Below are 21,734 nucleotides of genomic sequence, written 5' to 3'. Positions count from 1 at the left end.
GGACAGGCTCTGTTACAAGATGGTTGCCTGGGTCTGTCTGGTCTCATGTTAGGTTTTGAGAAGCCTAGATAAAGGCATTCTGTTTAGCAGGTATAAGTAAAAAAGAACAAACAACAAAAATCCACCAACAAAGAGGGGGAGCATCTTCTGTATCATTTTATATGCCCCCTCGTCTATGTCTCCAATATCCCACACTTACCTCCCCTCTATTCTAGAGGGCTCTGTGTTTAGGAAAAATGAGATAGAGATAATGGTCTTGTAATGAAGGAAAAGCCACCAGCTATTTTTTTTGGTGGGGTGAGGGGGAGACTTAGTAGTTCTATTCCTAAAAACTAAAAATTAGAAATGACCAAGCTGGTCATTTCTAATGAACTGGTAGCTCAACCTGTAATCCTAGTTACTCAGAAGGCTGAGATTGGAAGATTATGCTTTGAAATCAGCCCAGGTAAAAAAGTCTGAGAGACTCTTATCTCCAATTATCTACCAAAACAAAACAAAATAAAGTTGGAAGCAGAGCTGTGGCTCAAGTGGTAGAGTGCCAGCCTTGAAGCTATAAAGCTCAGGGACAGTGCTCAGGCCCTGAGTTCAAGCCCCAAGGCTGACACAGATAAAAAGAAAGAAAACAGAATCAGAAATGGCCTAAGCACCAGACCAAAACTCCTGTGGTGTGTCTCATTTTCGTGATTATATTTCTCTCTTTCCTAAGGACACTCTGGGGCACCCAACAGTAAAGGACTTTGTGAATAAACAGCTTACAGGAGAAGGTGTCACCGCAGAAGCCATTCTAAACTTCCTCTATAAGGGTCCCGGAGACAACCCGTCTGAGGACACAACCGACTTTGACTGGAGAGATATATTTAACATCACTGACCGCTCCCTACGCCTGATTAATCAGTACTTGGAGGTAAGGATCAGCAAGCAAGGGCTACAGTGGGCCTCATGGGTAGGACTAGAAATTCCCCTTAACCAGTCAAGTAGTCTTGTGTTTAAATACTCATTTTCTCCATTGGGAAAACAAAACAGAACAAGAATTCCTGTGGCCCTACCTCACTCGGATCATCTTCTCAAATGGCTCCTCCACACTTAGTTTGCTTACCATGCCTCCTTCCTCCATGACTGCTCTGGCCAGCTCCTCCCTGCTTGTAGCACAAGTCTGTCCTCAATGCGCTCCCATCAGTCATTGCTTCAGTGATCATCTGTTGGCCGAGGCTTGAGGCCGTGGCTAGCCGGGCAAGCTGTCCTCAAGTCCTACTGACACATCGGACCACTCAACCCATTCAAAACCAAACTTCATGTCCTCCTTCCCCATGAAACCTAACCTCCTGCAGTTCCTGTCCTGATTAATGTCAATCGGCATTTGCTCAGATTCTCCAGCAAGGGAACTTAGGGTCAACACTCATTTTCTTCACTTCCCATACACACACAAAGAGCTGTCATTTATTGAGTGATACTTGGCGCCAAATCTTATACTTCATGCTTTTGCATATATTTGCTTCATTTAATCCTCCAATGACTCCATAAAGTATGCGCTATTATTACTGCCAGTATGTCGAGGCCGGAGCCAAGGCTTAACGAGGCTGAATAAGATCCCATCGCTGTTAGGAGTCGCAAAACAGAACCCAAGTGTGGGTGTGCCTGAATTCAGAGCCAGCCCTGGTGACCTTTCCCTGTCACCTCCCCCTCTCCTCTAGCTGTGTCTCCTCTACCTTCAAAATGTCTCTCAATCCTGTCTCTTTACTTTATGGGCTCTCTGAGGATGAGAAACTTTGTCCTCTCTTCACCAACTTGTTCTAGCAGCTTCTTCCCTGGCTTCCAGGGTTCAGAGTCTATAGGCTTGAGCATTTCTGTACTCAGATAACCAGAGTTACATTCCGAACGCTCATCTGCTAGCTTCGCTCTCACGTTTGAAATCCTAATGACTCCATCCCCAAAGTACTTGGCCAGTGCCTCTCTGTGTCTGGTGGGGCCCCAGCTGCTGACAACCCTCAGTGGTCATCCTAATGCCAAACATTCCACAGAAAGAGAGAAGGGCGTTTCCTAGCACATGCAATACTCCCAGAGAGGTCTCCTATTGGCCACTCTACTGGGGTGGGGTCCTCTGACCAAGAGGCCTGCTTACATGAGACAGGATTGAAACACAATGTTTGTCTCCTAAAGCCTAAAGTGGACTCTCCCTTTCCTCATTTAGCCTTGTTTTGCAGTGCTGGGAATTAAAACCAGGACCTTGCAAGTGCTAGAGCAGTGTTATAAGACTCAGTCACAGCCCCAGCCCTATCCACTCATTCTTGGAGACTCAGCCCTCAAATATCCCTTACTGCTTTCACTTACGCTTAATAATTTCCTTCTCCATGCTCCCTGACTCACTCTCCATACGTCTCAGACCCTCATCCAAGTTCAATGTCAATATGTCCTTTTCTGACTGAGTAGCTAGACTGCATTTCTTCAGCATCAGTCAGCCTTGGTCATTTTCAAAAGCTCACACTCATCCATGGGCTGAGCCTGGACCGCAGGTCATCTAAAAGCATGGAGAGGTAGAAGATGCTCAGGGCAAAAGGACAGGAGATTAAGCTGAGAGCCACATGAAGGAGCCATCTTACCCCAAGCCTCTGTGTCAGAAGAATAACACGTGAGGGAAAAGCCTGGCTTTAGATGTCACTGGCTGTTTTCAAAGTCTCTCTACAGCCCTGGAGCCACCAGCATTTCCCTAGACCTGCGTTCTCCAGAACCCTGGAAGTTGCAGCAGATACCCACTTAGGTAGTTTTGCAGAAGATGCCAGGCATCGCAAGAGCAGCGCCAGAGTTCTGGTCACTGCTAAGCAGGTCTCAAACTCACCTAGTTACATACACAGCATCGCATAATTGGCTCCGCCGCCTTTTCACGGTGCCTCTACTTGCTGAGCACATGAGCTTGGCCAAACCCACTATTATCCACCCACTGTCCTCTTAATATAGGCAGGAGTGTGGAGGGAGAGGTGTTAGTGGAGATAGAAGCAATTCCTTGGCTCTCACGGAATGTCATTCAGTGGTCCTTAGAATTCTGGTTGTGTGTGTGTGTATCTGTGTTATTGTTAGGTATTATCAAGAATATTCCTTGTTTTTGCTTGACATTTGTATCATGATTTGAAGGCCTTATTTTCTTAAAGAAATCTTTTCCAGGTAGCTTGTACTTAGTATGGTTATCAAGTACTCAAGAGCTACTTCATATATATGTACCTTTTACATAGTTTAAAATTCAGCCTGATAGACTTACCTGATAGACATGTTAGGAAAATTCAATGTTCTAACTCATTACAAAACATTGTCCTATTGTGCTTAATGAATATTCACTTATTTTTATTTTTGTGGTCCTGGGGCTTGAACTCAAGGCCTGGGTGCTGTCCCTGAGCCTCCTTGTGCTCAAGGCTAGCCTCTGCCACTTGAGCCACAGCATCACTTTTGAGTAGTTTATTGGCAATGATGCCCTGGCTGGCCTTGAACGAGGATCCTCAGATCTCAACCTCCTGAGTAGCTAGGATTACAGGCATGAGCCACCGGTGCCCAGCTTGAATATTAACTTTTAAATAAAATACAAACAAGCCTTATCTAAATCAGGCTAGGTCCTGAGTGGTGTTCCTCTAGGGATCATGAAGTGGCTAAGCACAGGTCACTGTGGCCAAAGGTCAGTGGGCTCCCCTCGGGATTCCTATGAGGCCTTTAGATGAAGGCACGTTGTTGTGGGATCTGATCTTCTGGCTTTGGGGGAGTAGAGAATAGGAGCCAGGAACTGGAAAGTGAACATACATAGCAGGGCGCATGCTCCGAGAGCCATGTCACGTGACGCACCCTGGATTCTCTATGAGTGCTCTGAGGCCCAGGACATCCGGAGAAGCCTTGAAAATCCCCAGCCCACCCAAGAATCCCTCCGTCGCCCCCAGGCCACAAAAGCCCTTCCCCAATGGCTGTCTAGGTCCCTCCAGGACAGGGAACGTGTTGCTGCTGAGGGAGATCAAGGCAGCCTGGCAGCACAGGACTTCGACCAAGGAGACCTGAATATTTCTTTCATGGCCAGCTTACATGCCATCACCACTGCCTATTCCGGACAGACAGACAGAGAGGCAGAACGGGACAGAGACAGAGAAAGTGAACCATTTATAGAAAAGTCATTAAGCAAATGAATTCCTTAAAATAAGGATTGTGTCACCCAGGTCAGTGTGGTACTCAGTGGTTACATTGAGCAATAATAGAAACTTGGAGTACTAAGAGCAAACCTCTAGGGGTTTTGCCATTACAGGAAATGAGGGTGATTCAAGAGTCTTTGGTTACTAAACAGATTAAAATCTCTGCAGGATCACTTCACTCTATGCATTGGTGTTAGGCAATTGCTTGGAGACAAGGAAGCTCTTCTGCTTATCACCATGTCTCTCTGAGAAAGACAAGTGCTACCGCTAGGGCTCCATTTTCTTACATAAAATCCCATGTAACAATAGGGAGATCCCTCAAGTTGCTGAGGACAAATTGAGAGAAAGGAAAAGCCCGATGCCAGTGCCTCACTCCTGCCTGTAATTCTAGCTACTCAAGAGGCTGAGATCTGAGAACTGTGATTCAAAGCTAGCCCAGGCAGACAGATCTGTGAGACTCTTATCCAATTAACCACCAAAAAGCGAGAAGTGGAGCTGTGGCCCAGGTGGTAGATTTGAGCTAGTGCCCAGGTCCTGAGTTCAAGCCCCAGTAATGGCAGAGAGGAAAATGGAGAGAGGAGAGAGGTAGAGGGAGATAGAAGAGAGAAAAAAGAGGGAGGAAAGAGAATTAGAGAGGGAGGAAAGGGGAAGAAGGAGAGAGGAGAAAGGAGAGAGAGAGAAAGCTCGCAGGTAGCACATCCACACTGTTTACTAGTCAGGCACGTGAGTAAATGCGTGTGAGGACGACCTTTGGCTCCTTATCTGTCAGGTGGGGATGAGAGAGTTCATCATATGATAAGCTCGGAGCTGCTGAGCTCAGAGTGGGGACAGATATTCTGTCAGCTGTAGCTCTGAACCATGGGTTAAATAAAAAAACATTGGGAAACTATATAAACATTAAGCAAGGATTGCAAAGCAACTCTTCCTATTAGCCTTGGCTAATAGGAAGACTTGGCTTGGTGTCAGGGCCATGTCTGACCATTCCTGAAGACACAGGAAAATGATGGCTCTGGGCAGCATGCTGGGCTCTCATGGACCATAGCTGATTGGTTCTAGGACTTTTCTTTTCCTCAGATCAACTCCCTAGTAAGTAAGGGGCTTTTATATTTGTACTCATTTCATATCTAGTTTTATCTTTTTCTGGTCCCCTCTTGATTAGAAAGTAGGCAGTAAGAAAGGGATGGGGTGAAATTTGGGGATCCTCACCTCTCTCACCAGTAGGAAGAGAGTTTCCATATGCCTCTTCTTCACTCTCTAAACCCAAGGGGACTGAGAACTAATGAAGCCTCATAGAAATAAATACCTTTTTGTTTAGCGTTCTTAAACTCACATGTGTACATCTATATTCAGATCTAATGTGTCTCTATTCACATATGCTGCTTTGGGAGAAAAGCACAATTAGAAGAAATTAATAAATTATTCTTCTGACTACTCTTTGGTTAAAACAAGTATACATACCCCTCTCCCTTGATTGATTTCTTGGTTTAACCAAAGGTTAGACCTGACACAGATAAAATAGTGTTTAGTTTTCACAGTGTATTGTAATGTCATAGTATATTTGAATTTCAGGTCTTAAATTTCATATCAGGAAGCTGAATTCAGCCAGGATTTAATATGAAAATACCTTTGATCAAGGCATAAAATTGTACTTTAACTAATAATAACTACCTGGGAAAAATGCATTCATTAACTCCTTTTCCTTGGCTGTTCACACAGCTAATATGTGTACATAACTCTTTATTATCTGCATGGTGATTATCTTGTGGAATTATCAGTAGCCAAATTCTTTTGACTACTTTTCCTCCACACCTTGCCAACTTCTGGCTCTGTGCCACCACAACTCAATCAGAATGTTCTCAGAGAATGTATTTTTCAGGCTAGATTAAGAAAGGGGGGGGGATATAGGATAGGAAGATAAAGTTGTTGTAGAAGTGTAGATGTTTGCTGATTATTGATCCTTTGCTTTCTTCTGTTAATTGCCTCACTCTGGAAATGCATCTAGGGAGAAATTGGGGGCCAGTTAAGCAGAGTGCAGAAGTCTATACTATGAAAGCAATACTATCTCAAGGGCCATGAACTAGACTCTAAGCAACTCACAGAGAATGGCCCTATCTTATGCCACTTCAGCCTATCAGAACTGGGCCAAAGAAGGAAAATGCACTCAGAGGATAGGCGGGGTCAGGGTAGAAAGAAGAGACATGGACCCTGCTATGAATCAGGACTATGTTGAATGCATGTACATGTCATTTCATGCAACACTTCAGTCTACCTACTCCAGTCTAGGCATAATTGCAGTCATTATATAGAATTAAAAATCAGAGCTTGCCCAGCTCATGTCTGTCATCTTAGCTAGTTGGGAGGTGGAGATTGGAAGGATCAAGGTTCAAGCCCACCACAGGCAAAAACCTAGCAAGCAAATATATGGTGGTATATATTTGTTATTATATCTAGGTGATGAGCATGCAATAGGAGGTGATGAGTATGCAATAGTCCAGCTAGCCTAAGCAAGAAATATACAATTATACTTGAAAAACTAAAGCCAAAAAGATTGGGGTGTGGCTCAAGTGGTAGAGCACCTGGAGAGTAAGCACAAGGCCCTGAGTTCAAATGCCAGTACTGCCAAACACACACACACACACATACACAACCACACACACACACAACCACACACACATACACACTATAGAACCTTGAAAAGACTTGCTGCCCAGTGCTCCACAGAAGGTACGTGGGAGATCCAAAATTCTGAACCTGTCCAACTCTGATGAAAACCTTCTTTCCCTTGTAATTGGATAAATGACATCATGAGCCCCGTGAAGAAAGTGATTATTTTGTAGTATTCAAGATAAGAGGCATTCCTATGCATAGGTCTTTCCAGCTTGGAAATAACTAAAGTAGGAACCAAAAAAATATTTGAGTTCGTTCTTTCAGTCGGACAATTGTATGAATGGAGCTAGATAAACCTGCTAAAGACTGTTAACCCATGACTCTCTAGAGGTTTCCACTCCATGGAAAGAGATGAATGATGAGAATGTCATTGAACAGTATCAGTCTGATGAAGTAAGAATCCAAATTCAAAATACTGTAGCTGCTGGGTGCTGGTGGCTCACGCCTGTAATCCTAGCTATTCAGGAGGCTGAGATCTGAGGATCACAGTTTAAAGCCAGCCTGGGCAGGAAAGCCCAAGACACTCTTTTTTTTTTTTTTTGTCGGTCGTGGGGCTTGAACTCTGGGCCTGGGCGCTGTCCCTCAGCTCTTCAGCTCAAGGCAAGCGCTCTACCACTTGAGCTACAGCGCCACTTCCGGTTTTCTGGTGGTTTATTGGAGATAGGAGTCTCACGGTTTCTCCTGCCCGGGCTGGCTTTGAACCGCGATCCTCAGATCTCAGCCTCCTGAGTAGCTAGGATTACAGGCGTGAGCCACCAGCGCCCAGCTTACCAAGACACTCTTATCTCCAATTAACTACCAGAAAACTGGTAGTGGTGCTGTGGCTCAAGATGATAGAACACTAGCCTTGAGCAAAAGAGCTCAGGGACAGTGCCCAGGCCTGAGTTCAAGCCTCCAAGAACTGCCAGTTCTATCTCTACATTATCTCCTAAATGCCATCTTCCTCTCTCTCTGCATGGATGCCCTGTGTTCACCAAGGCCTGGCCCCTCTCTCCTAGCTGGTCATTGGAGTCTCCAGGCTGCTCCTATTCAGCATTCACAGCAAGATCTTTCTAAAACCCCAACTCCCCAGGACCAGGGCTAGAGTTCTTTAGGGACTCCACGTTTCTCTATGTCAAGTCCTTCCTTGTCTAGTCCCTTCATGACTCTTCCACTTCCTCTAGGACCGTCCCAGGCTTCCACAGCTGTGCCTGTCCCTCCTTGCCCCCTCCACTGCCTGACCACACCCACATCCACACTCCAGGACGTAGAGCCCGTGTTCCAGACCTGTGTGAATAGCTAGCTGTCCATGCACTCCCCTGCCTTCTCCGACCTGAACCGCTCAAGGGCCAATGGTGTTCTTTTTCTTTTTGACTTCTCCACCTGGGTGAACTGCAGAGGTGTACAGTACACAAATTTCAGCTGAAAATGACCTTTGTGTTGCTCTTGAAGGATTATATTTTCTGGCGAAGGAAGGCAGAAAGAGACGTTTTTAGGCAGAAGGAAGAGCATAAGGCAAGTGCAGACAGAGGTAAGAACCTGAAGGACCAGGTGAAATGAGATAGGCAGAGTTGTAACCGTAGCATGGAGGGAGAAACAATGGAGTCTGGAGTCAGCCAGCGTGCTTTGCAGTGGCTGAAGAGATACTCTTTCTAGCACCTATAGTATGGAGCTCTGTGACTGGTCACAGCATCCCCATTTCACTTCCTAAAAAAAAAAAAGTGAGGCTGACACCCAGCTTCACATCAGGTGGCATCTACTAGTGGGGCTTGAACACTAGTGTGTTTGTGATACAGCGTGGTCCGAATGGTCAGTATCTAGCCTATGGGGTTGTCCATTGTTGTCCTTACCACTTCCCAGAATTGTTTGAATGGTTGGATCAGAAACTTGGAGAGTTAAAGCTCCCCACAGTTACCCGCCAGATGACAGCATGTCCCACGGGGCTCAGAGAGCGAGCATCACCAAGTAGCTCTATCTCACCATACGTCTTTGTGTTCTAACTCGGCTTTCTATTTGTTTCATGATTTAATTTATTTTTACAAACAGACATTCTTGTTTAAATCACTGTGCATTTCCTGTCCCTTTATCTTTCAAGTCCTGCTGTGTGTTTCCTCGCTGTCTATGGGTGACTATTTCAGATGTCTGCTCGTGATCCCTTATGCACATTAAATTTATTCCAGCACCTTCGGCCTCTAACTCACCATCGCAACCAATCCACACAGCCCAGAGTTGGTCTATTCAGTGGCTTTTTCCATGTAGTGGGAAATAAATCTTGAATGTTACACTTTAGATCTGCCAGGAAATTAATTCTGGGATGTTTGCCCACATCCATTGGCATTTTTCAGAAGGAGCTGCAGGTGTCTGCATTAACACCAGCAGGACTGCTTGAGGCCACCATTGACATCCACCAGCGGCTTTGTTCTCTGCCTGAGCTTGAGGATGAAAGATGAGTGTGAGAGGCAGGATTAGAGCACCCCATCTCCTAAAGGTTCACTGCCTCTCTTTTCTCCCAAGACCTCCCCACCATGTGTCTGAGAGCTAATAGTCAAAATATGGCTGCTTATGCACAGCTCAGCCCGGGTTGCCAGCCTCCTTGATTATCCAGCTCAAACAAAAAGAGAGGCTCCCCCCCCACAATGGACTTTGCTGCCCACTCATAGGTAATTTCATGGATCTATTACTTAATGGGGTTGAATTCAAGGCAGAGAGGTTCCCACTGATGAAGGAAGCCTGATGTTCCTTTGGCTTCTCCCCCAAGGTGGTGTTTGACTTAGCTGTGTCAACAAATGCCTGCCTTCTCCAGAGGTCTTGAACACAGCTGCCTGCGCCGGAGAGAGGCCCGGCCCTTCCTTCCGCCAGGTGAACTCCACTTCCTGACATGTGTCAGCCAAATAACCAGGAAGGAACTGGAGATTTGTGTGGATTTCAAATGGGGGTGGCTCTTGCCCACCCCGGGTGGCCTAGAGCAGCTGGGAAACGAGGGAGACTAGAGAACCCTTTGCTGTGTTCTTGGCCATCCGAGGCCCATTCTAACTGATGTCAGTGAGGGTCTAACTCAGAGGCCATAATATACCAACTTTATATTCAGGGAAGAGGCCTTTTAAATTCTTTCCCCAGCCACCAGTGCTGGGTTTATGTTGGAATCCACAGACTATTCAGTCTTATCTACCTACATTGTTCTCTTATCTCCATGGCCTTGTTGTTTCTCTTTGTGTAGAACCACATAGCTTTAGGACCAGACACAAGGCAGGGTCACAACCTCATTCAACCCAGTGGGTTGTAACTGACCAGCTGATTCTACCAGACCAAACACGTCAAAATCCAGGACCTCTAGCATACCGCATATGCACATGCGCTAGTTTTAGCTTCTGACATCAGCACAAACACCAATGGGGAATGAGGTCACTTGCTCTGAGGCAGGTGTCCTGCTCAGGAGATTGCAAGCTACGTCATGAATCTCACCAGAGGATGACCTCGGAGCTTCTGGCTGATGTCCAGTGGCTTCCACAATTGCTTAGCCTGGCCCTCAAGGACATCTAGTGAAGATGCCAGTCTGGATTGGCTTTACAACACTTTCCTCTGGGCACAGTTGTCTGACTAAAAGCCAATGAGCAACTTGTGAACACCCGTGGGTTAGGACCCAGCACCCCCTCCACACCCATTGCCCAGGTGGGCCTAGACCTTGGCATCTGTCCACAGCATTGTTCAGCTCAGGGTGGTTGGGTTCCCAGACAGATCATTTAAAGAGAGTAATTACTGCCTTCTTCCGCCTGATGAACAGCTGTCGTGAATGCAAAGTAAGCTGGCAGGGACTTAAAAGTCACTTGACTCTGTTAATGTTTGAAATATGTCACCAAAACAGCAATAAAAATGGCATTTATTAGGTCTGTGCTATTCGTGAAAAGCATGCAGCAGTGGAAATCAGACTTTCTCTAGAGGAAGTTTACCTCATTGTACTTTGTAAGTGCACCTGTGGTGACTGTGATGACTGACCTGGTAAGGTTATTGGGAGGATGAAATGGATTAATGCCAGGTAAGCCCTCTGGCCAGATTGGAGCACAGAATAAGCCTTATGTAAGCACCAGGGGTTTGTTCCGTTTTGGTTTTTGCCATGCTGGGATCAAAACTAGGGCCTGGCATGTGATAGGCCAGCATCGTAACCCAGTTATACCCTTACCACAGCAATCAGCTTTTTTCTTTTTGTTGGTCATGGAACTTGAACTCAGGGCCTCGGTGCTATTCCTGAGCTTTTTTTTTTTTTGCTCAAGTCTTTGAGCCACAGCTCCACTTCCAGTTTTCTGGTGATTGACTGGAGATAAGAGTCTCATAGACTTTGAAGCCTGGGCTGGCTTCAAACCTCAATCCTCAGATCTCAGTTCCTAAGTAACTAGGATTTCAGGTGTGAGCCATTAGTGCCCAGCTCAGCTCTTCGTTCTTATACTGAGTCACTTGTTGAATCTATTGCAAATGTCCAATGTGATCCTTAGGAGAAATCTCTGAAGTCAGATACATCTCACTTTTACAACCAGAGAAGCAGAAGCCACAGTTAGAAAACTGCAAAAGGAGGTGGTATTCAGCTCTGTCGGACACTAAGTTTCTGTGCCATGCTATTTCCCAAGATGAGGGAGAAAAATAAAGGGGGGATCGGATGATTTGGAATAAAAATGAGTGCGTGAAAACCACCTAGGCTTTGTGATTCCCAGAAACTATCAAGGTCCTCATCTAGAGGGACCCATCAGGAAATATGACCATGAATCAGCTGCCTGCTCAACCAGTCAGGATGGAGCTCACGTCATTGAAGGGTCAACAATATCACTGAAAACATCAGCCACTTCTTCCAGGACTGATATCACCTGCAGACGTGAGCGTTCAAAGAGAATGAGCAAGCTCAGGAAATCACATTCTTTTAAAAAAATGCACTTGTTTATATTCACTTTTTTTTATTTCAAGAGTTACACTCTCAACAACACAGCAGGAAAAAAAAATCAGTTTATAAATTTCTACTGGTTTACCATGTGATTCTGAGATACCTAGAATTAATTATGGTGAAAGCACAGTAGTACAGCTGCATTTTTTTTTTTACAGCATTCTGGGCTCCTAAGTTTAAATTAATTCAATTCAGAAAACACTTGATGAGTCATGATCATGAGAAAATACTATTCCAGGGACTACAATGGAGAAAACATGGCTTGGCCTCAGAGTTTACTCTCTGTAGAACTGAGCTGCTCAATAGAGCAACCAGCAGCTCCCTGTGGCTATTCAAACTTAAATTATCTAAAATTAAAAGTCCATTGCATCAGATACATTAGTCTCATTCCAAGTGCTCTGTGGACTGTGGGATTACTGGCTACCATATTGGACAAGGCAGGTACAGAACAATTCCCCCACTGCATAAAGTTCTGCACTAAGATGAGAAATCTTCAGGACTGCTGTGTCCTGACATTGTGCCATTGTGATTGGGCTGTGGCTTAGCCTCAAAGGACCAAGAAGGAGCAATGCCTCTTCCCACACAATGAGCGAGATGAATTAGAACAGTCTATGTATGTGTCACAACGTGAATTGCTTTGAACAACTTTCATTGCCCGAAATAATTTTGCATTTTATTTTTGAAAATGAATTTTTGATTGACTCTGATTGCAAACACTCTCTATATACAGGTCTTAAAAATGAACGCATAATAAGTATACATCTTTATGAAGTACATTGTGATAATTTAATAGATGTATATGGTATGTAATAAATCAGGGCAGTAAGCATTTCTATCTCTTTAACCATTATTTATTTCTATGTATTGGGAAAGTTGTACACTTGTAGTCATATATATCATCGATTTAACTAACAGTTACCCTGCTTTGCTAAAGAAGAACCAGAAGTAATTCCTTTTTGTCTTGTTAATAGACTCTAGCAGTTCAGTTCTAAAATCTCTTTGCCCACGCCAGTTGCCCATCCAATCTCCCCACAGAAGTGTTATTGGGTTAAATACTGGTAACTGGACGTAGGCTTCTGGTCTCCGGTTGTGGCAAGTCTGTGAATTAGACACCCTCCTTTACAAAACTATAAACATTACTTACATTCCTTTGGTCCAGAACAAGTGAACATTGATCCAAAATCTTCAGTGTGCGTCCTTCATTTTGTTTAAGCACTGAACAATATTAGGCTGAGTAATAAATACTTGTTTTCAAGTGAATTGTTGACTAAAGAAAACCCTCTATTTTCTTCTATTTTTAAAAAAATTATCTTTAGCTGTACGAAGGAGTGGATATTTAACAAAGCAGTTACTGAATGCAATGTACCTTGATCAATGTCATCTCTCTGTTTTCTTTAATTTTATGATGTGGAGCTACAGTTACTAGTATTTCCTTAAACAAAGAAAAGAAAACCAATTCCATTTCCTTTCAAAATTATTACCTTCTTATGCCTTGGTACTCTTGGTATTTTCAATGTACATGTGTTTCTCTTGCCCACATCAGCTGGACCTGATCTCAGGGATGGATCCTGAGGTGGGATGGTTTAATTTAGGAGATCTAGGAAGGCTAGGTTGCAACCCCTTGGGGTTCAAATATAAACTCTCTTCTGCCCCGTGCTCTGAGATTCCAGGGCAGGATTAGGAAATGAGGTCATTTTGCTTACTTCTTGTCAGTGCAGCCAGAGTTTAGTTCTCTGGCCCAGACCTTACAATCCATGCTATCTAGTTTCTTCATTTCTCCTGGTAACTGTCGTGGAATCAGATGATCTGGGATCTTGTAGCTATTCCACCCCTCGGAGCCTAAGTTTCCTGGACTACAAATGAGGATGAGCAATAACCTTTGCTCTTCCTGCTGTACAAGACAAGCATGAACATGTGGAAGGCACTGTAAACCTCCCCGTGCCAGGTCTGATTGATGAGCTATTCTTGTGGCCCATCATGTTCCTAGAGGAACCCTGGGCTAGAGCTGGAAAGTCGAAGGGACTCCAGGTTCTGGTGCTTTCTGTCTGCATGATCTCTAATGGGCTTCCTCCTAGACTTCAGCTTCCTCTCCAGCAAAATGAGGATTCAAGCTGCCTCCCGGGCTCTTTGTGTGATTCAATGTGTTCTTATAGTCTTCCTGCTTCCCTCCCTGTTCCCCTATCATCGATATTTTAGTGACACAGTCTGATCCATGTCATATTTCTGCTTAGCCCCCTATCTACAGTGTTTGCCCAGAGCTCTCTGGTTTTAGCACTGAAAGTCCCATGTGCTAGGAAATCTGGAAAGTGATCATACTACAGAGCAGAGCAGGTGATCTGGTTACCACCACTTATCTCTGCCCTCATGTGACTCTTCTTGGTGGCTTGCAACTCCTTCAAGTTCTTGGGCACTCTCTACAGAATGCTGATGCCCAGGCTCTGCCTCTGGAGATTCCAAGTTAATTTTATAGAGTGCTAGCCATGTCTTTTTGGAGCACTTGAATGATGTAAAGCCACAGACAAAGGGAACTCCTCTCTCTCCTTTCACACTCCCAGACACCCCCCAAAGGCTGCTCCCTGGGCCGCAGTTGACCTTCGGTCCTTTTCTTCCTCTTTGGCTGATTCCGATTTGGGCTCACTTTCCCCCTGTTCTGGAGTCTCCTCCCACAGGCAGCCTTCCCTGATTTCTCCAGAAGTGTGCCAGGCTGTCTCAGTTCCCCAGGCACCCAGGGCCCACTGGTCTAGCTGTCATTCAAAGCCCATCATTCTACCCTGTGATTGGTTGACTGCAACCTTCTCCCTCATTAGGCTTGAGTTTCTTTCAGGAAAAGATTTTATCTTTCTTCCTTATATCCCGGGAGCCAAGCCGGCGCTGGTGTACCGCCTGTTCTCAGTAAGTATTCCTTGAACAAATCAGTCAAGACAAGGCCATTCTACCTCTGGTGAGTTACATTCTAAGAAAGAAATATGAACACAAACCCCTCCCCCTCCAGTGTATTATAGGTACAAGCAGTTCAGGGAGAAAACACACACACACACACACACACACACACACACACACACACACACATTCCAGGAGACTATAAATGCCACAGCAAGTCTAGACAAGGCTCAACCCCTCATATTCAAATTAAAAGAAAGTCTTAGTTTTGCTCTTTTATATGCAATTTATTTATTTATTTTTCTTGTCCAGGAGAAGAAAAGAGACATATTAGGGGAATTCCTTCTCCATTAGTATGTCTTGTCATAAAATTGTACATGAAGATGATTTCCCTCCCCACCCCCTTCCCATGGAATCATGTTGGCTGTTTGTCCTGTCCTTTCTCCCTCCCCGTTCACCCCTCAGCTGGCCATGCTGTGTGTTTGGAGGGGGCCAAGAAGATTCCACAACACGAGGAATGTTTCTGCCTCTGTAAAACTCTTTTATCATCAGGCTTTCTGATCTTCAAAGCAGCCGGAGTCCACCGTGACCCGGCTCCCTTTGCGTCGGCATGCTGGGGAAGGACGGCTGGGAGTATTTGTGTCATTCTGAGGACTTGAATATTTGCACAGCCCTGGGCATCTGGACAGCCCAGTCCTCACTAACTCCGCAGGGATAGGAGTGTGTCAACCTTTCCAAGCCTCGCACACCCTGACGGGTAGAAATTAACACCAGACCCCAGAGCTAAAGAAACATCAAGTTCATAGGTCATCTTGTATTTGACCCTCTCTAGGCCAGCGGCTTGTTTACTTTTCTTTCTCCCTTTCTCTCTCTTTATCTCATTCTTGCTTTTTCTCTCTCTCCCTTCCTCTCTCTCTTTCTTTCTTTTCTTGTGCCAGTCCTGGGGCTTGAACTCAGGGCCTAAACACGATCCCTAAGCTTTTTGCTCAAGGCTAGCACTCTGTCACTTAAGCCACACCTCCACTTCTGACTTTTGGGGGATTAATTGGAGATAAGAGTCTCTCCGACTTACCTACCTAAGCTAGCTTTGAACCACAATCCTCAGATCTCAGCCTCCTGAGTAGCTGAGAAGGTGTGAGCCACCAGTGCCTGGCTTATGTGTTGTGTGTGCACTTGAGTGTCAAGATGGTTGTGTCTCCAACTCTCTCCACCTCTGTGATTATTTGCAGTGCCTGGTCCTGGATAAGTTTGAAAGCTACGATGATGAAATGCAGCTCACCCAGAGAGCCTTGTCTCTGCTAGAACAAAACCGATTCTGGGCTGGTGTGGTGTTCCTGGACATGTATCCCTGGACCAGCCACCTGCCACGCCATGTGAAGTATAAGATCCGGATGGACATAGATGTGGTAGAGAAAACAAATAAGATCAAAGACAGGTGAGCTTTCAGGCAGGGCTTATCAGATTTTCCCAAAGGGTGTGGTGAGTTAGTTCCATTTGGTATAGAGTAGGAGACTGAGGCTGAACTTTGCCTGTAAGTCAGGAAAAAGCTAAATGAGAGGAGCTAAGTTGTTTTGTATAGCGTTGACTACAGTCCTTAGATGGAAGCAATGAGAGTTACACATGTCTCATAGTAGTCATGCCTGAGAACTTCACTGCGAATTAGACGTAGAACTGCATAGTAGGAGAATATTTAGAAGAAAGGTTTCAAGACAGTGAACTCTCAGCTAGGTGCTCACACCTTTGGCTATTCAGGAGGCTGAGATTGGAGGATTGTGGTTTGAGACCAGCCCAGGCAGGAAAGTCCACGAGATTCTTATCTCCAATGAACCACGGGAAAACGAGGAATGTAGCTGTGGTTCAAGTGGTAGAGCCCTAGCCTTAAGCTTAAAAAAAAAAAAAAGCACAGGGATAGTGCTCAGGCCTTGAGTTCAAGCACAAAGAAAAAGAGTGAGCTCTGAGCACTTTGAGTGAGTGGAGGGGGTGAGCTACTTTCCCTCTTATAGCCTTTGTCCCTCCCTCTTGCACCTTTGCAGATACTGGGACTCTGGTCCCCGGGCAGACCCTGTGGAAGATCTCCGGTATATCTGGGGAGGCTTTGCCTATCTTCAGGACATGGTTGAGCAGGGGATCACCAGGAGTCAGGCCCGGACAGCAGCTCCCATTGGGGTCTATCTTCAGCAGATGCCTTATCCCTGCTTTGTGGATGACTCGTAAGTTTCCCCCGTCCCCCATCCTCCTCCCTGGCCAGGTGTCGAGTAGGGTGCTCCCAAGACTTTGATGTCTCCAGTAAGAACTCTAGAGACTGAATCCCAATTGGCGGGGGAGGGGGTGGAAATGGAGCTCTGATCTGGGAGCCCGTTTGTCTCAAGCTCCAGGCAGGGGAGAAAGTGAAGTGGTGGGGAGAAAGGAATGAGCTGGTGTTGGAGGTACACAGGGGAAGGTGAAAATTAAAGTCATGGAGGTGAGTTTGGGGATGGGGATGAAAAGCTATTTAAATTTCCCACTACATAGTATGTTTGGTATGTGGAAGGTTCTGGACAGAACATTCACCCAGCGTTGGCTAAATCAGCAGATTGGGAATGCATGGCAAGTAGGTCTGGTTCCTAGGAGCCCAGGGGGATAATGCAGCTCCTTGGCTAATTAACATTCCCATGATGTATGCCTGATGGAAATGTAAAGGAATGTGTTAGATGAGCTCTGGCCTTCTTTCCTGACCACCCCTAGCCCCTGGCCTGTTTGTCTGTTGCCAGTAGCCTGCTAAGCAAGTAACTTGCTGAAAATAGATTTGGGCTTCTAGAGAGGAGAGGTGCTGGGAAAGCTCATTTGGGGTCAGAAACACACCCAGGTCAGTAGAGACTGACCTGGCTGGCTCATGGACTCATCTCCTGGGAGTTGTGTGGGGACTGAGTGGTTCACTATACTGAAGGAAGGAAGAATGAACCTGCCAGTTAAGAAAATATAAAGTCGTGTCCACTAGAGACACAGGAACCCCTCTCTCAACACTCAAGCCCAGTCAATTCTCTGCCTCTATGGAAAAACAGAGAATGTAGCTGTTCTGCACTTAGTTTGAGTCTGGATAAGAAAGAGTGCCAAGGCCTACTTTTAGGACAGAGTGGGAATGGCTGGCAGGGAAATGGGGAAGGAAGTTGGGGGAGGAAGTAAGGATTGGGGTCATTCAGTGTGAGAGCATCCTCTAGTGACCAACTCCAGAAGTGCATGCTTTAGAAAATTCCCCAGGGCCATTTTGAGTGAAACCTCCCACACTGTAATTGTGTCCTTTTCCTGTGATAACACCACACAGTTTCAATAGATAAGAATCACAAGGCATATCGTGTAGTAGATCAGTAGCATATCGTGTACAGGAAAAACATGTGTGAAGTTGCCAGAGAGGAATTCCAGTTGATCGGATCTATCTCACTTGCTGAAGTGTGTGTCCAAGGATCTATTCCACTTGTGCATGGTTGACTTGTTGATTGGTCAATTGTCTTTTTAAAGTGCTACATGGACTGATTGTAGAATGCTGATCGACCTCGTAGGGAGCCCAATTATTGATCTCACCCACAGTAGCTCCTCAGTTTGCTCTCTAAAGCTTCAATGCCACTGTGCATGTAACCCATCTATTTCAACCATAGCCTCCAACAAAGCCTTACAGGGAAAATCTATATGGTGGGGCATTTTCATGTTACTGCTAGAATATTCATCTCTGGGCCAACTATTCTACATCTCAGGGCAGATGTAGAATGTACTTAAAGATTCCAGCTCACTGAATGCCCAGTAGAGATTTTTCTGCTTTTCCTCTCCCTCTATCTGGACTTTGTTCTCAAGGTATTCATTCAACCAACATTTACCAGGTACAGAGCATTCTGTTCTGCTTCTCTCTTCTTGGTTTAGTTTTATGATCATCCTGAACCGTTGTTTTCCCATCTTCATGGTGCTGGCGTGGATCTACTCTGTCTCCATGACGGTCAAGAGCATTGTCTTGGAAAAAGAGTTGAGGCTGAAGGAGACGCTGAAAAATCAGGGCGTCTCGAATGCAGTGATTTGGTGTACCTGGTTTCTGGACAGCTTCTCCATCATGTTGATGAGCATCTTCCTCCTGACCATCTTCATCATGGTAAGCCAGATGGAGAAGGCTCAGAGATTTTTGGATCATTTTATTTCTCCTGTTAGTCCTTCTGGGCTAGTCATCTATGCATGATCTCTAGCCTGTCAAGTGTTTTCAGCTGAGGTAGAGTACAGTCAGAGAGACAAGGAGTCATTGTATTGGAACAACTTCCCCTCCATCTCCTACTTTCATGCCCAGAAAGCCACAGTCTGCATAGATTCTCCAACTCCACTCCTTGAACACCTGCAGAGGCTGCTAATAACAAAGCCCAGAGCAGTGTGTGTGTGTGTGTGTGTGTGTGTGTGTGTGTGTGTGTGTGTGTGTGTGTGTGTGTGATCAAAGGGATCTGATCCTTCCAGACACAGACAAGAGCTCAGGGAGCAGTTTCTAGGATTCCCATCATAGTAACTGGCTACAGTTGGAATGTGGTATTAGGAAAGAGACCTGGACTATTTGTTAATAGTCCTCAGAGCCAGACCGTTGAAATGTTCTACTGCCTGACATCTCCAAGGGGTCTCTGTTTGAAAGGATGGTATTTGGAGTCCATCCTTTCTCAAGGAGAAAGAATTTTTATAGCCACACAGTGAGCGCAAATCTGCAACTCCCTTGCAAGGTAGAGCTGGAAATAAACTATTCCACACTACATTGCCATCCTCCACAATAAAGGAACTTTTATACTTGTTGGAAGATAAATGCAAGCATTTGATAGCTTTTGATTTTGGTTTTGAATGTGTGTGTGTGTGTGTGTGTGTGTGTGTGTGTGTGTGTGTGTGTGTGCGCGCGCGCGCGCGCGCACGCGCGCGCCAGTAGTGGGCCTTGAACTCAGAGCCTCACACTCTTGCTTAGCTCTGCCATGTGAGGCATACCTCCACTATCCTGTTTTGATTTTTTTTAATTAGGTGTACCCTTTTGTTGTTGCTGGTGGTGATGGTGGTGGTGGTCATGGGGCTTGAACTCTGGGCCTGGGCGCTGTCCCTCAGTTCTTCAGCTCAAGACTAGCACTCTACCACTTGAGCCACAGCACCATTTCCAGTTTTCTGGTGGTCAACGAGATAAGATTCTCATGGACTTTCCTGCATGGCATGGCTTTGAACCACAATCCTCAGATCTCAGCTTCCTGAGTAGCTAGGATTACAGGTGTGAGCCACTGGCGCCCGGCAGGTGTAATTTTTTTTTAATGGTACAATCTTTAGACTTCAGAGCCTGCAAACTCCCACTAGAGATGCATTGAGCTTGTTCTGTTTCTTTATGCTCATTGTGTTGCGTGTTTCTCTGCACTGGACAATCTGGACCACGAACCACACTCAGTGTATCTCGTCCTGTGCTGAAGGCTACCTGAGCCACGAATTATACCAACTCACACATGTCCAACCAACACATGTCTATTTAACCCAAATCCTACCCTTTCTCTTTGTAGTAAAGTGTCCTAAATCTGAGGGTTTTTTTTTTAATGTTGTTTTGCCCTGTTTTTGTTTTTGTTTTGTTTTGTTGTGTCAATACTGGGGCTTGAACTCTGGGCCTTATACTCTTGCTTGGCTTTTTTTACTCAAGGCTAGCCCTCTACCACTTGAGCCACACCTCACTTTCTGACTTTTGGCTGATTAATTAGAGTCTCTCAGATTTGTCTCCCCCCAACTGGCTTTGAACAACAGTCCTGAGATCTCAGCGGCTAGGATGACAGGCATGAGCCACTGGCTCCTGGCTCAGAGGGGTTTTGTTTTGAACTGTTACATTGCGATGAACGGAGTCATGACCTTCAACAGACCGTGTTGGAATCCCATCCATGTTGATGCCGAAGTCATTCTCCTCAAACAAACTCACCAGCATGCAATATGGCTTTATATTGACCAAAAGTATCAAGGCTCTAACAGAGGGGAGGGGAGCAATGAGCCCTTCTGCTGCGGACTCTTCGTTCTATCCCAGCCCTCACTCTGCTCCCTTCCTCAAGACACGTAATGTCATTAGAAGGGAAGGAGTTGGGATGTAAACATGTGACTGAATGTCAGGGAGCCTTTGCCTGACTTGTTGCTACTAGTGACACCGAGCTCTGCCTGTCTTAGAATGGTCCACAGGACTTCAAAGCTTTCAGGACGTGAGATGAAGTGTGTTCTCTGAGTTTCTAGCACAAAGGGGTTTCTCCTGGTGGGAACCAGAATATTGTTCCATGATGACGGAAAAGGCTTTCCACACCAAAGTAGGGGTTTCCCCTCCCCCTTCCTCCCTAACTCAACTCTGTAGGAAAGAAAAGGGGGGGTATCCATTGTTATTCAAGCAACTAAGGGAGGAAACAAAAAGAATAAAGAAAAAGAAAAGTGGTCATTGGAAGAAGCCAGAGCCCATGAAATGGTGAGACCAAAGCATCTTCCCTCCCTGGCTGAAATCAATGAGAAATGCTACAACCTGTGTATCTACAAGATATGCTTTGGGCTGTGATAATAAATTGGTTTCATTCTCCTGAGAATAGCAACTATCCTAAAGCCATGTCCAGTGGTGGACTTGCTTTTACAGCATTGCCTGTGATTAAGTAAGAGGAGTAGGGCTTTTCAAGGTGAAACGGAACACCTTCTGATTCACATAATCAGAAACTCAGAGTCCTAATTGTATTTATTTATTTTTTTGTTGGTCAGACATGGGGCTTAAACTTGGGACCTGGGCGCTATCTCTGAGGTCTTTTGCTCAAGCCTAGCACTCTACCACTTTGAGCCACAACACCATTTCCTGAGTCCTAATTTTTACTTTCTTCTTAGTACTAGGGATTGAACCCAGAGCTCTGTGCATGCTAGGCAAGTACCCTACACTGAATTATCTTCCTAGCCCCTAATTCTGAGTTTTATTTCAATTCCTTCAGACTTTGATAACAGGTAAGTAAGATTTCCTTCTACCTCCCTCTGCTTTCCCTCTTCCCTTGCTCATATTAGGGCTTGAACTCAGGGCTTTTGACTCTTGCTCAGTTTTTCCTTCACTTACACTCTACCACTGGAGCCACATCTCCACTTCTGGCTGTTGGGTAATTAATTGG

At 45.3% G+C, this 21,734-nt stretch overlaps 1 protein-coding gene across 1 annotated transcript in view; it reads left to right on the top strand.

The window, feature by feature from the left end:
• Abca4 (ATP binding cassette subfamily A member 4) overlaps nucleotides 1-21,734 on the top strand; it is a 130,980-nt gene that overhangs the window by 45,291 nt on the left and 63,955 nt on the right. The window contains exons 11-14 of the mRNA XM_070007144.1: nucleotides 707-904; nucleotides 15,840-16,045; nucleotides 16,644-16,820; nucleotides 18,502-18,724. Of these exons, the coding sequence (XP_069863245.1) occupies nucleotides 707-904; nucleotides 15,840-16,045; nucleotides 16,644-16,820; nucleotides 18,502-18,724 (804 nt within the window). The remainder of the gene's footprint in view (nucleotides 1-706; nucleotides 905-15,839; nucleotides 16,046-16,643; nucleotides 16,821-18,501; nucleotides 18,725-21,734) is intronic.

Source organism: Dipodomys merriami, unplaced genomic scaffold (genome assembly GCF_024711535.1).
Source record: "Dipodomys merriami isolate MVZ:Mamm:240054 unplaced genomic scaffold, mDipMer1.0.p SCAF_7, whole genome shotgun sequence".
Lineage (NCBI taxonomy): Eukaryota > Metazoa > Chordata > Mammalia > Rodentia > Heteromyidae > Dipodomys > Dipodomys merriami.
This window is presented reverse-complemented; position numbering and strand designations above follow the sequence as displayed.